The 14,025-nt window shown below is 40.5% G+C and overlaps 1 protein-coding gene across 1 annotated transcript; it reads right to left on the bottom strand.

The window, feature by feature from the left end:
- Positions 1–4,979: 4,979 nt before the first annotated feature.
- On the bottom strand, positions 4,980–14,010 carry nus1 (NUS1 dehydrodolichyl diphosphate synthase subunit). The gene is made up of 5 exons (XM_077587712.1): positions 13,452–14,010; positions 10,767–10,895; positions 10,392–10,544; positions 9,505–9,604; positions 4,980–5,707 (listed from the first exon to the last, which is right to left on the bottom strand). The coding sequence occupies exons 1-5, from the start codon at positions 13,849–13,851 to the stop codon at positions 5,617–5,619; spliced, it is 873 nt and encodes a 290-aa protein (XP_077443838.1). The 5' UTR covers positions 13,852–14,010; the 3' UTR covers positions 4,980–5,616.
- Between the last annotated feature and the right edge of the window lie 15 nt (positions 14,011–14,025).

The raw sequence follows: 14,025 nt of genomic DNA, 5'->3' as shown, positions 1-14,025 counted from the left end.
GGGTGAAACCCATTATCTCAGAACTGTGAGTCGGCCGTGCTAACAACTGCCCTACCCCAGTTAATCGACCCCTAATTGATAAGTTTATCCTTAGATATTTCCAAATTCACAATAAAAGAGGCATCTGAAGTCACATCTTTGTTTAATTCTTGCAAGAAGAGAACACATTCATCCGCGTCTCCGGTCAGGATTATTCTAACAACTCGAGGTCTCTCTCGCTAATTTATTCATAAGATTTTAACGCCATGCCCCACAGAAGTCTAAACATTTTAAGAGTCTCATAACAATTTATCACAGTTCTCAAAACAATTGTAGGTCTGTCGAATCTTCCCAAGAGAGTTCTGATGTGAACCATCCTGAGAAGATGATGGTTCCCAAAATAATCCACAGTTCTTGTTGTGAGCAATCCTGAGAAGCCGATGCTTCCCAAAGCAATCCATCGTTCCCAAGCGCGCTTGTTGTGAAACCATCTTCCGAAGCCGAAACAGTTCACAGTTCCCAAGAGCTCTTGTTGTGAACCCTCTTCATGCCCAAGGCGATTCACAGTCCTCTTGATGCGAACCAGTCATTAATTTTGCAAGAGATGTATTAAAATGCCCTTTGTATTAATGTCAATCACTCTTCGTTGAAAGCACATATAATATGATAATATTGATACACATCTATAATAATGATAAACCTAACACTAATGCTAAGAAACGTTAGCATGACTATTGTAAATATACATTTGTTATAAAGGAAAGTAGTATATGAAAACTGAAAAGTATTTGGCCTTTCAAGGAGAAGGAGGAATAAATGTCGTTTTGTATGCTTGCTGCTATGTTGTTGAAAAAAGCAGTCGTTCTTCCATCCTGGCAAAGAAAGAAATGTAGTTTCTACATTGCGTTTTTGTTGTTGTTGTTGTATTAACCTGGTTTGTTAAAAACGACTTTTTATTTATTTGCGCACAAAATTAATTGCATTTTGAAAGCAGCTGAGATTGGCTCCAGCAACCTCCACAACTCTTGCGAGGATGCACGGATGATGAATGATTAAATAGACTGCTGTTTGTTCATATAATCATTGCTAACATTGGCGTGTAGTTTGTTTGCCATTGTCTTTTCTGATTGAAATGCAACATTGGTATTATGGAACAATTCTTTATTGCGATGCACTTTTTTCGGAACCCAAAGGGGAATGGATGTTGTGCACTTCAATATTTTCACTGTAACTATACTCTTTTTTTGCCACCATTCAAACATATTGCCCTTTTAAATATTAGAATATTAGTATTTTATATTAATTGACATATATACTGTTCATAATTGTTGTATTCATTCATTCATTTTCAGAACCGCTTTATCCCCAGTAAGCTCGCGGAGGGTGCTGGAGCCTATCCCAGCTGACTTCGCGCCAGAGATAGGGGACACCCTGAATCGGTGGCCAGCCAATCGCACGGCACGAGGAGACGGACAACCATTCACACACACTCATACCTAGGGGCAATTTAGAGTGTCCAATCAGACTACCATGCATGTTTTTGGAATGTGGGAGGAAACCAGAGTACCCAGAGAAAACCCACGCAGGTCAAGGGAGAACATGCAAACTCCACACAAGTGGACTGACCTGGATCTGAACCCAGGACCCCAGAGCTATGAGGCCTCGAGTTTGCCCCAGTCTCAAATTAAAGACACTCTTATACAAAAGTAATTAAAATGCATACATCTATAATATTATCCAGAATAACCCCAACAATAATAATAATATCTACCTTTGTACATACATTTATAAATCAATAAAATGTAAAAACTAAACAAAGAAAACAGAAACATTCACTGGTAACAGCCCTGTCTCTAAATTCACTAAAACCAGAAGACTGACTGTGAATGCTCACATTTCAGTGCCATTCACAACACTAGATGTTGTTGAAGAAAAACAACAGAGCACTCCGGGACTTCAGCAGATTTATTGTAAGTTAGGGGTTACTCCCAAACTTCACTTGTGAAAAGATTTAAATATTATACAGCAATGAACACACGAACCACATGATGCAAGACTTAGGAAGATCACAACGATGTGCCTTGAATCACGAACGCATAAACATTATTAGCAAGAATCATTCCCCCTTTTGTGGTCTCAACCAGTCCTGTCCATTTGTTAGGATTATTAGCTTTACATTATATATTTGCTTACAATGAAGAATGCTTTGCTTTACTATTAAACTTTGCTCATTATTATTAGAGGATTATTAGTTTCACATGATTATATATTTGCTTGCAATGAAGAATGCTTTGCTTCACTATTAAACTTAGTTTCATATTATTATTATATGGTTGCTTGCAACGAAGTAAATGAGAACTTTTCCTGAGAACTTTAGGTAGACTAAACACCAAAACGCCTTGGACCTTGGAGTGGACTAAACAAAGACGATTCAAAACACCTTGAGCTGCACATGACTTTCAAACCTTCATTTGTTTTGACTATATTGATGTCTCACTTCTGTTTCCCACCCCTCTCTTGAGAGTTGAGACGTCCATTATAACTAGGGTCCTTGAAGTTAATAAACAAGAAAAGAAGCGTGTGAGGCCAGAACGAAGCAGGGAATTGACTTCATCGGTTCGCATCTCCTTGCAATAAAAAATCCAGAAGATTGTCTTTTCTCTTTATTTGTGCGTGCATTTGGGAATGCCTATTGGTGAAACTATAACAATACAACATAGATCATGACGTCCATGGGGACAAGAAGATATTAGGAGTGAAGATTGTCCATAAGCAAACTAGCAAGCGTGATTATTTTCTCGAACTAGACTTAAGTGAAAAATATATACCTCTAAATATAATCTAAACCAGGAGCATCTTTTTCAGAAACACAATCACTTGATGAAACTTCTGCTTTGGCTGCAAATAGAAATGATTTCACAAAAAGTATTTATAAACTAATTGACACACACTCATCCATGCTTAATCCCTCTAGTACAGGGGTAGGGAACCTATGGCTCGGGAGCCACATGTGGCTCTTTTGATGGGTGCATATGGCTCTGAGCTAAAATATGGAAACCGGTGGTGAGAGAAAAGAGTCCCGAACGCACCAATAGGAACGTCACGTCGGCACTGTGGCATTGATTTTTTTTCATTAGTATTCTGCATTCATTCTCTCATTGATACTCATTGAACTCATTGACATTCATTGATTAGCAACAGCTTAACAATGTTGTCAAAATAATTAAGAGACTTTTTGCACTTTAAAGTTGTAAAATGACAAAAAAATGCATTTTCATGTGTTTTGACTTTTAAATTGTGATTATGGCTCTCAAGGAATAATATTTGAATATATGATTTGTTTATGGCTCTCTTTCAAAAAGGTTCCCGACCCCTGCTCTAGTATTTAATTATGGAAAGGAAGAAATCATGAGGTAGGTGAAATCGGTCAGGACCTTCATCAATGAAATCCACCCTAAAAAAACACCATTCTCTTTGCTTTTGTTGATTTAAACCTATCCACAGCCCCAAATGCTTGATCAGCACTTGTCCACAGTTCAATCTACACCAGGAACCGCATAGATGAAGACTCAATGTGATGAGCAGATATTAGCCTATCCAGTCTGATGAACTCCCCTCTTACGCCCAACGTCCAGCTTGTCCACTTATCAACAGATGAATCCTGCTCCCATCGTGGCAGGGCAGTTGTTGCCTGCCACTGTCGTCATAATGATGGGCCCACATCTTGCTCACAAGCAGGAGACATCTGTGCATTAGTACCAATGTTCCCTCTAATGTTTTGTTTGTCTGGGCAGGAAGACAACCTCCCTGAGCACCGGTGTGAGCCACATCATCATTGCTCACTATGGGCACACACCAGTATCACACCTGCCATAAGCAGGTGCATGTCTACTACACATAAATGATTTAGTAATACAATAAAATGTAATGATTAATATATATATGAATGGGCGGCCCGGCGGAAGAGTGGTGCGCGCGTCGGCCTCACAGCTAAAAAAAAGGGATTTTATTTTGGGCGCTCCATATGATTTGCTGTGCGCAGAGAAGACGAGAGTCGTGCGCAATTGCGCATGCGCGCAGCTTAGAGGGAACATTGGTCAGTACTCTGTAGGGGAAAGCAGTGCTTCACAGTGCCAATGTTCATACTGACCAGTTAAAGCAGGTGGTCCAGCAGAAAAAGTTAGGGACGCTTTCTCAGCTTTTCACTGATGAAACTCCTGTCACGACTCTCCACTTCAATTCCACCTGTCTAGCCACTGGTTGCTGCAAATTCAAGAACCCTATAGTATTTGACATTTGCATTGGAATTACACTTTACTACTACCTATTGTGCATCCCACCACAAATTGTGTAAATACACTGACTACCAAATCCAAAGTATCATATTTTAAATTCCATCAACTGTCTTGATAAAATAAGATTTGTCAATATAGTAACTTTCTCATTTCACGTTTGACATTTTCACAATGTTCACAAATTAATTCCTTACTCCATTTTGGTGGAGAATTTTGGCCGTGGTGAGTCTCTAAATGCCAACACGGTGATCTGTAAAATATATATATATATTTTTACTGTCGACAGCACTGCGTATCGAGGTAACAGGTCTTTGTGAAATTGAAGGTGGGACAGCTAGCCCCAACTGTAACGTATCTATTCTGTTTCCAATCACTATTGCAGGGTGAATGTAAGTGCGTTTTCGGGTACGTCATATCGGAATTACATGATTTTAATCCAATGCTTTTTAAGGACCCAAGGAAAACCTGTATATATATATCATAATTAAAATTTTACGTTCGAATCTCTAAAATGTATTCAACTCCGACAAAACTAAATGTACTGCCAGAAAAATACAATTAATGTATTCAAGTGAATTTTCAAGAGATCTTTCCATCTTTGACCAAATCAGTACATTTCCAACATAACGATAATTTTTAAATCCACTGACCCCAGAGTCAACATGCTATTAAAGGGTAAAAACAAGCACGCACACAGTAAAAAAAAACAGTGCATTTCTTTATTTGAGAGGTCTAATCAGTCAATGTAGAGCCTTAAATATTTTTTTGTGGGGAAGAAACACAATGAGACACAATGACTTTGACCTGGAAAACACAAGGCCACACAAACTTCCTTATATTTAAACAATGAATCACTGTCCTCAAATGGTACTTCCCCTCCTGTTTTGTATCATATTCAAGAATTTCTCACAAAGAATATTTTTTTTATGTGTGGCACAAAGCCCCATTTCATATTCATCTACTAAGTGAAGTCCTCAGTGATAAACAGCAGCTGGAGATTGAATACCAGTGGTGAAAGAGACACTCTGTGAAGATAGGCAGTCCTCTCATAATACTATGTCACAGGGGTTATTTTCTTTTGGCTCCAAGAACGAGCTGCAGAATGGCATGAATTTCATTTCGTTGTAGTACAAAAGCTGGTGGCAGGAAGTGACCGATCAGGCTCTGACTCCTGGCTTTGTTCACGGTCTCAGCAATGTTGGAGGAGTCTTCGAGTGTGGAACAAAATGCATATATAGTCATGAAAGAAGCATTAAGGGCCACTGTCTTACCCCAGCTTAATTTTATCGACTGTGTGAACCACTGAACTTATGTTCTGTGATGAGCTTGAGACGAACCCACTTCATTGGCCCAGGCGCTGCTGGCATTCCTCATACCGCCGCAGGGCACCCCACAAGTCCTCATAAGAAATGTTTCTGTGTGATGGCAGGGAGCTGATAAAGAAGAACAACACTTAGAGAACAGAAATACATGCAAAAAAATATTTATAATGCAATAAGCAATCACTGTATTTTTTACATAAATACTTCATTGTTTGTAATATGACACATCATAAATGAGATAGAGAATTGAAAGATTTTGTCTAAATTTTTTGTTATAATCAAAAATACCATAATCTCAGCTGGGGTGGCAATTGTTTTAGGGGTTACAGTGGTACCTCGACATACGAGTTCCCCGACATACAAGTAATTTGAGACACGAGTAAAATTTCGGGCAAATATTTATCTTGAGATACGAGACAAATTTTGATATAAGAGACAAATTTTGATATACGAGCATACGGACGGGAGAGGCTGCTCATAAGAACATCATGGGCACTGTCTTTCTGGTCGCAACTCCCTCGTGTAATGTCTCTACGAGCACTGGGCGGAGCGTTTTTTTTCTTCCCGTCGCTAATAAGAGAGGAGTACTACTTCCCGGGCAAGTTGGCAAGTGGTCGTGCGTTATCCTATTGTGAGGACATTTGTGTGCATCATTTTCGGAATATTTTGAAGGGAATACAAAAGCAAACAACCCTCGATAGGTTGCATCTGAAAGTCATGGTGGAGGTGGGTCAAATAGAGCCAACCCGGGAGAAGAAAGGTATAAAAATTTAAAACAAAATGAGAATTAAGTTTATCGTATGGTTAGATTAAACTTATTTTTGAGTGTCTGCATCGTAATCCAAGTTCATTTAAATTTGTTAATGTTATGTTACGAGCGAGTTGCCATGCAAAAAGTCTCTTTCTCCCTCTCTCCCTCCCTCCTTCCCCTCCCCCTCCCCCTCTAAAAACACATTTTAGTACTATTAAACCACTAGTTATTTGTTACTTTGTTAATAGATGGCGAATTAGAACAAATAAAAATGTTTTTTTCCAATCCAATATCCTGTTTTTGGTGTTTTTTTCAGAGGTTGGAACAAATTAATTTGTTTTTAGTTTATTTCTATGGGAAACGTTCATTTGAGTTACAAGTAAATCGACATACGAGCTCAGTCCCAGAAGGAGTTTTATTCTGTAACCTTGAAAAATTTGAAATATTGTAGATATCGAAAGTTGATGCCCATGAAACCACACACCTTCCGGTTCATGTTACATTAAAAATAAGCAACAAAATGACTTTAATCTTGTATTATTATTATGTAAATATTGTAATATTACAATATGGACTTATCCGCCTGCATGCTCAGCACCGGCTCGCCCCAAGGCTGTCTGCCGAGTCCACTACTTTTACTCGCTCTACAACATGACTGCAGACCCATGTAGCCCGAGAACATTACAGTGGTACCTTGAGATACGAGCTTGATGCTTTCTGGGAATGAGCTCGTATGTTGATTTACTCGTATCTCAAATCAACGTTTCCCATAGAAATGAATTAATTACAAATTAATTCGTTCCCACCCTCTGAAAAAAAACACCAAAAAACAGGATATTACAATGGAAATACATATTTTTATTGGTTGTAATTCACCATCTACTAACAGAGTAACAAATAACTAGTGGTTATGATGCTTAATAAGAAAATGAGGCATTATTTTATACAACAAGAAGTTCGTGGATAGGGAGAGAGAAAGAGAGTAAGAGAGAGAGTCACTTGACGGATGCGCTCGTAACGTAACATAAACTTTAAATTTAACTTAAATGAACTTAAATTATAAACACACCAAGTTTTAATCTTAAATTACACTGAATTTAAACCTTCTTGTGCAATAACCAAGGCAAAGAGGTTCATGTATTTCACCGCGGCTTTCGGGGGAACTTCCTGGTTCTCATACGTATTGACGAGACAGCTCAGTCACGTGGCCACTACTCATGTTTTTCGATTATTTCGTGCTTAATATCGATTGTCATCATACGCCTTTTCTTTGCACTACCCTTCATTGCACTGGCTTGCTTTGGATCCCCTGTGCTTCTCTTGATTTTGCACTGACTAATGCAAAAAAAATGGAAAAAATGCAAAGCTCCGCCCAGTGCTCATAGAGATCTTTGCACGAGGGAGATGCGGCGAGAGAGACAGTGCGGCGAAATCATAAAGCAGCCTCTCGAGGCCTGGACAACTGGCTGTCTCAAATGCTCGTATCTCAAGCTAAATATTTGCTCACAATTTAACTCGTATCTTAATACTTGTATGTCGAGGTATTACTGTATTCTGAAATTTGCGGATGACAACGGTGGTGGGGATGGTCGCACAGGGGAACGAGACAGTCTTCAGAGAGGGAGTCCTTTAAAATGTGTGACTGAGTGGTGCGCTTCCAACAACTTGGCGCTGAATAATTCCAAAACCGGAGATCTCATCCGAGACTTCTAACGTAACAAGGCCACTCCTGCACCCCTGTAAATTAACGGCAAATGTGTGGAGTGAGTCGACACTTTCAAGTTCCTGGGGGGGCCATATCTCTGCTGACCTCACTTGGGCAGCAAAGGGTGATTAACGCAGCCCAAAAGATCATCAACTGGCCCCTGGGTGTAAGTTGACGTTTGCGTTTTAATAAAATTATTTAGGTACATCGATTTATTGTTGTTTTAATTTAATTTACCGTTTCATGTATTATACTAGAGATGGAAATTTGGAATTTAAAACAGGCGAATTGAGACGTGCTGATGATCACACATTGATCATTTTAAAATGAGCGGCGGCACGGTGGGCGAGGTTAGCAAATCGGCGTCACAGTTCTTAAGTTGATGGTTCAATCCCATGTTCTGACCTTCCTGTGTGGAGTTAGCATGTTCTCTGCGGGCTTGCGTGGGTTTTCCTTGGGTACTGCGGTTTCACTACCAAATCCCAAAAGCAGGCTGGTTGAGCTCTCTAAACTGCTCCTAGGTGTAAGTATGAGCCTAAAATGTTGTCCATCTCCTTGTGTCCTGCAATTGGCTTGATACCAATTCAAGATGTCCCCCACCTGGTGTCCATAGTTGGCTGGGATAGGCTCCAGCACTCCTGAGACCCTTGTGAGGATAAGCGGTATGAAAAATAAATGCTGCTGCAGACTCCAGAAAAATGCTGTGCTCTGTTTTAAAAGTGTATTTTGCCTCGCATGGTTCAAACATACACGGTTGTGTTGACGGCTCAGACATGCCTACAGAACCCTAGCGCTGACTGGACAAGCCAATTTTAAAGCCTTTTTTATGCACTTTTTTGTATTCATTCAAATTTGTCAGCGTTGTTAACAACAGGCTTTACTTTCACGCAACAAACAATTTAGTACATTTTATTTTGACTTTACAGCAACAAAAATAATCAATAGCAGCAGCAGGAGTAATTCCAGTTTACCAATGACGTTGTACCCAGTTTGCTACCATGTTCTATGTCCATGAAATTGCAACCTGAAATCAGTTGGTGATGCCCCAGCATCTTGATTGTCAGAATTAACAGAAAATTGATTGGGACTTTACCACAACCCTTCGCCGAGGAAACCCTCAGACACTCTGATTAACAATTTCCTCTACATTTCAGATATTTAAGGAATACAGTAGTGGTTGATATGGCCTACATTTGATATCTAAGTATATTCGTCCAAATGCCGATATTTGATTCAACTCGCTATTCGGCAAATTAATGTTAACTTGTTGGCTCCCATTTACGGTAAAGGGTGTCCAATCCATTTAACTGGCAAAACTTGAATGGAGTATTATGATTAAATGCACATTAAATATAGCTGTTTAAAAACATAACAGACTTTTTTTGCATGTAATGACATGCGGAAACAGTTTAAAAATGAACAAACAGATAAATAAAAAAGAAAATTTCCTACATTAATTCAGTTAGTCTGATGTGCCAGGGGAGGAAACCCAAAGTACTGCCAACTGGACCAAACATCACCACAAGCTCTGGGTCAGGCATATTCTTTGGCTCTGGAAAAGCACAAGGAGCTAGTTATGTTATCCACTTGGTGATGATGAGATTCAGTATAGTACTGTATATGAAATTAAAAATTAACGACGTTGCTGTCCTTAATGGCCTTCCACACCAGACAAATTCATTTTCACTGAAATTTTCACTGGCAGAAAATCCAAGCAACCATGTGAACAACTCACAAACTTGACTGATCAGACTGCGACATCACAGAAATATATTAATCAATCTGGGCGGCCCCGTGGGGCGAGTGGTTAGTACGTCGGTCTCAAAGCTCTGGGGTCCTGGGTTCAAATCCAGGTTGGTCCACCTGTGTGGAGTTTGCATCTTCTCTCCGGGCCTGCGTGGATTTCCTCCGGGTACTCCGGTTTCCTCCCACATTCCAAAAACATGCAAAATTGTAGGCTGATCGGACACTCTAAATTGCCCCTAGGTATGGATGGGACTGAGTGTGCATGGTTGTCCGTCTCCTTGTGCCCTGCGATCGGCTGGCCACCGATTCAGGGTGTCCCCCGCCTCTGGCCCGAAGACAGCTGGGATTGGCTCCAGCACCCCCCGCGACCCTAATGAGGATAAAGCGCTTCAGAAAATGAGATGAGAGATTACTCAATCGACACAACAAGCTTCTAAATTCAAAAAAAAAACTTACATGAGTGGCAATCAACAATGGAGAAGCAATTAAATAAAATCATCCCAAGCTCCCTTTACAACATAGATTTACTATATATTTGGTGTTTGTAGTTATTGCTTGTTTCCAAGTGTACTTAGCAAATCATGAAGCGCTACCTCGGAGCAGCGCATCCAGCATGGAGACAGTGATGTCCTTGGAGCTCCTCTCTTTATTTTCCACAGAACGACAAAACTTCTGTGCAGCCTGAACAATAGTCTGTTTCCCATCTTCTGGAGATAACACATTCACTGTTGGCCTGCATGACAGCCCTGAAACACAGAAAGGAATTTTCAAAAATAATTAATTAAAAAAAACAACCACAAAAACACATTTATTTGAAAAACAGTCAAGGCTATTTTTAATTTTAAGGTGAATGGAGCAAAAAAAGTTTGAGTACCCCTGCACGAGAGCATGTGATGCAATGAGGCTTGTATACACCATTGCAAAATGTAACGTGTCATCACCATGCTAGAGAGATTCGTAATACTTACCATTAATGTGGGCTTTGTCAGTATCACTTTTGAACGCCGCATTAAATTTGGATCCCTCTGTACCAAGCAGCTGCTCTTGTTGAGCGACTATCACCTCACGCAGACGGGCGTTGTTCTTTCTGAAAACACCTGGCAAAACAAGGGCAAAGGAAATATATCTGCCAACTTAAAGACAATGACAAATGCTTTTTTTGGTTATATTTTAAAGGCTTGTTTCAACGATATATTGTAAATTTGCACATTCAGTGTTTTTGCTGTTGTAGTTCTGTATAGGTTGTTTGGAAACAGTTTGGGAAAAGTGCTTAACCCACTTGAGACACTTGCGGTTAGGATCTGTTACCTTACCAATTAACAATATAGAGCACAGCAAAAAGTAATGAGTTGTCAAGCTCTCTCGCCAAAGAAAAGAAAAACCATGCTTGCTTTAAGATTGTTGTAAAACTGACAAATAATGCATAAAGATAAGCAAGATTACCGTATTTTCACACCTATAAACTGAAAATGCCAGGCTTCACACGGATCGCCTGTGTAGGGATACTGCTGGCTGGCTTCATGGAAAAGCCAGCCTTAATCAACAAATTTGACCGTCCTCATGCTTTTAAAAAACAAGAACAAAGCCTATGTTTTGACAAATACATTTATAACAGGCAATGGTGTTTTTTTAAGTTGTTTTGTGACCTGACATGTTTTGTCAGGCGAGTGCAGTAATCCCTTGAATATCGCGGACAATGGACCCATGGCCACAAGAAGAACTTGGACTAAAACTCGCATTTCCCTGTTTTCTTTTAATTTATATCAAGCGGAGAGGAACTATTTTCACTGTGAGTACAGTATTTAAAGTAGTTAGATTTGTAAATATAGAACTTATATATACACATGTACATTAGTCTTTTGAAATGCTTATAGCTGTAATATTTCATAAATATATACTTTTTGAAAAGTGTACTTGTATTTCTGTATAGGCGCGAAAACATGTACAGTGGTACCTCGTCATACGACCGCTCGTCATGCAAAATGCTCGTCTTACGAGGGAAATTTCGATCGAATAATTCGCCCGTGATGCGGTCAAAATTTCGTGATGCGACCAAGCCAGGTGGCCATGGGATTTTTTTTTTGCATATCTTTCATGTATAACAATATTTACGAGCACCGGATGAGTTATTCAGACCAGGAAACGCACGACGCGCATGCGCGGGTAAAAGAGGGCTTTCTGGGTAATGAAGTATACTCGTGCACACAACGCCGACAGGCATTGGCACTCAGAATAAAACTTTACCCACAATCAATACGTGGGTAAGCTCAGCTGCTGCATTTCCTGTTATTTTTATCTAATACGAGGAGTATTATATTACTTCTCGTTGGCTGCTCATAAGAACATCAGGGGCACTGGCTCGCAACAGCATCCCCGGTAGCAACTCTATCATAGGCGCCGTTCAAGGGGATGCGAACACAGATGCTACAAGCTAAAAGGAGCCGCTAGCCAGCGCCCCCGAAGCTCCCATGAGCAGCGGAGCGATCGCTGATAAAAGACTGCTGCTCGTTGGTAAGTGGTCGTGCATTATCTGATTGTGAGGACATTTGTGTGCATCATTTTCGGAATATTTTGAAGGGAATAGTACGACAGCAAACAGCCCATCGATAGTGAACGTGAGGGTGGAGTGTTTGTTCCGTTTACGAGTGCGTTGTGTGGAAAAAAAACCGAAGCCCCCCGCCCCTTTTGTGCCCCTCTCCCCTCGGCGAAATCCGCCCAATTTTAGTTAGATTAAACACTTTATTTCTATTAAACCACTAGTTATGTGTTACTTTGTTAATAGATGGGGAATTTGAAGAAATAAAACATTTTTCCAATCCAATATCCTGTTTTTGGTGTTTTTTCAGAGAGCTGGAACGAAATATTTTTTTTTCCATTCATTTCAATGTGAAACGTCCGCTCGAGTTACGAAAACCTCGTCATACGATCTCAGTCTCGGAACGGATTACGCTCGTATGTCGAGGTACCACTGTATTTTGGTAGTTATAATGACGGTGATCCCGCTTCGCAGTTTTGCGGCCATGTCTGGTCTACATTAACCGGCATATTCGAGTGATTACTGTACTGCTCACGTGACTTACTTTTTGAAGTCGTCAACGTGCAGCCAACAGATCCTTTCAATTCATACAGTAACTCAGAAATACCACGTGCGATGATTTTCCCTTCAAAGTAACAGATTTGTACTCCCTATTAAAACCATGAAGATGGAGGTTAAAATTGTGAATCAGGAAGCGTCTCATACGAGAGAAATCATAAAATTCAACGATTTCAGGACCGTTTTAAGAGTACGGCTAATATGCAGAGGCGGTCAATATGCGAGAAAATATGGTATCTTTTTCCCCCCATTTGTGTAATGTATCACTTTTGAGAATAGGTAACCTTAACACTCCAGAAGAAATGCTTACGGTGAAAGTTACATCCATTTTCTTATCCTCACAAGGCTCTTGGGGGAGCCTATCTCAGGGGACACCTTGGGGAGAACATGCAAACTCCACCCAGGAAACTCCGGACCTGAGATCGAACCCTCGAGTTCAGAACTGTGAGGCCGACGCGCAAACCACTAGTCACCGGGCCAACGTGAAAGCTACAGCAACAGACTTGACAACATTGTTGTTCCATTAAACTGGTATAAAGTATTTAGTTTAGTAGTTTACCGTGGTTATCATAGATGCTGACATAAGATATACCAACAGCCATACACCACACAACCAGGTTGGCGATGTCCGTGTAGCTTGGCTCCTCTTCTGCCACCAATAGGCCGATGTGGCTCGGCAACTTCTCAAGAGACCTGCCGTCTGTCAGCCACCGGTGTCGGCGATTGAGAGCGCAGTTTCGATTTCCGACAACGCCATTAGTGTCGGGGTAAATATTTAATATCCTCCGGTAGTCCGGGAAGCGAACCAGCGACATTGGGAGTAGTAATGTGGGAATTGCCCGCTCCCACAGACGCCCCTTCCATCTCCGAACACGGTCACGAAACCAGGAAAAGAGCGCTCTGCTGCTGTGAAGCAGAAACAGCAAGAACCGCCACACTAAACTGTACAACTGCGCCATGAATGTATTTGTCTAATGCTAAAGTTTGACGGGATATTATAACTGCTGCACAAGCTTCTTATGTAGGATGAAGTGGGTGACAAAACCTTGCCGATGTCAGCCGCCTGCTGCCATCTTGCTACTCGTGACCTGTGAACTCTCCGCGTGATTACATGTACATCCTGGATTGGAGGA

The sequence above is a fragment of the Stigmatopora argus genome, chromosome 19 (assembly GCF_051989625.1).
Source record: "Stigmatopora argus isolate UIUO_Sarg chromosome 19, RoL_Sarg_1.0, whole genome shotgun sequence".
Taxonomy (NCBI): domain Eukaryota; kingdom Metazoa; phylum Chordata; class Actinopteri; order Syngnathiformes; family Syngnathidae; genus Stigmatopora; species Stigmatopora argus.
The sequence above is the reverse complement of the archived record's forward strand: the minus strand, read 5'-3'. Positions and strand labels throughout refer to the sequence as shown.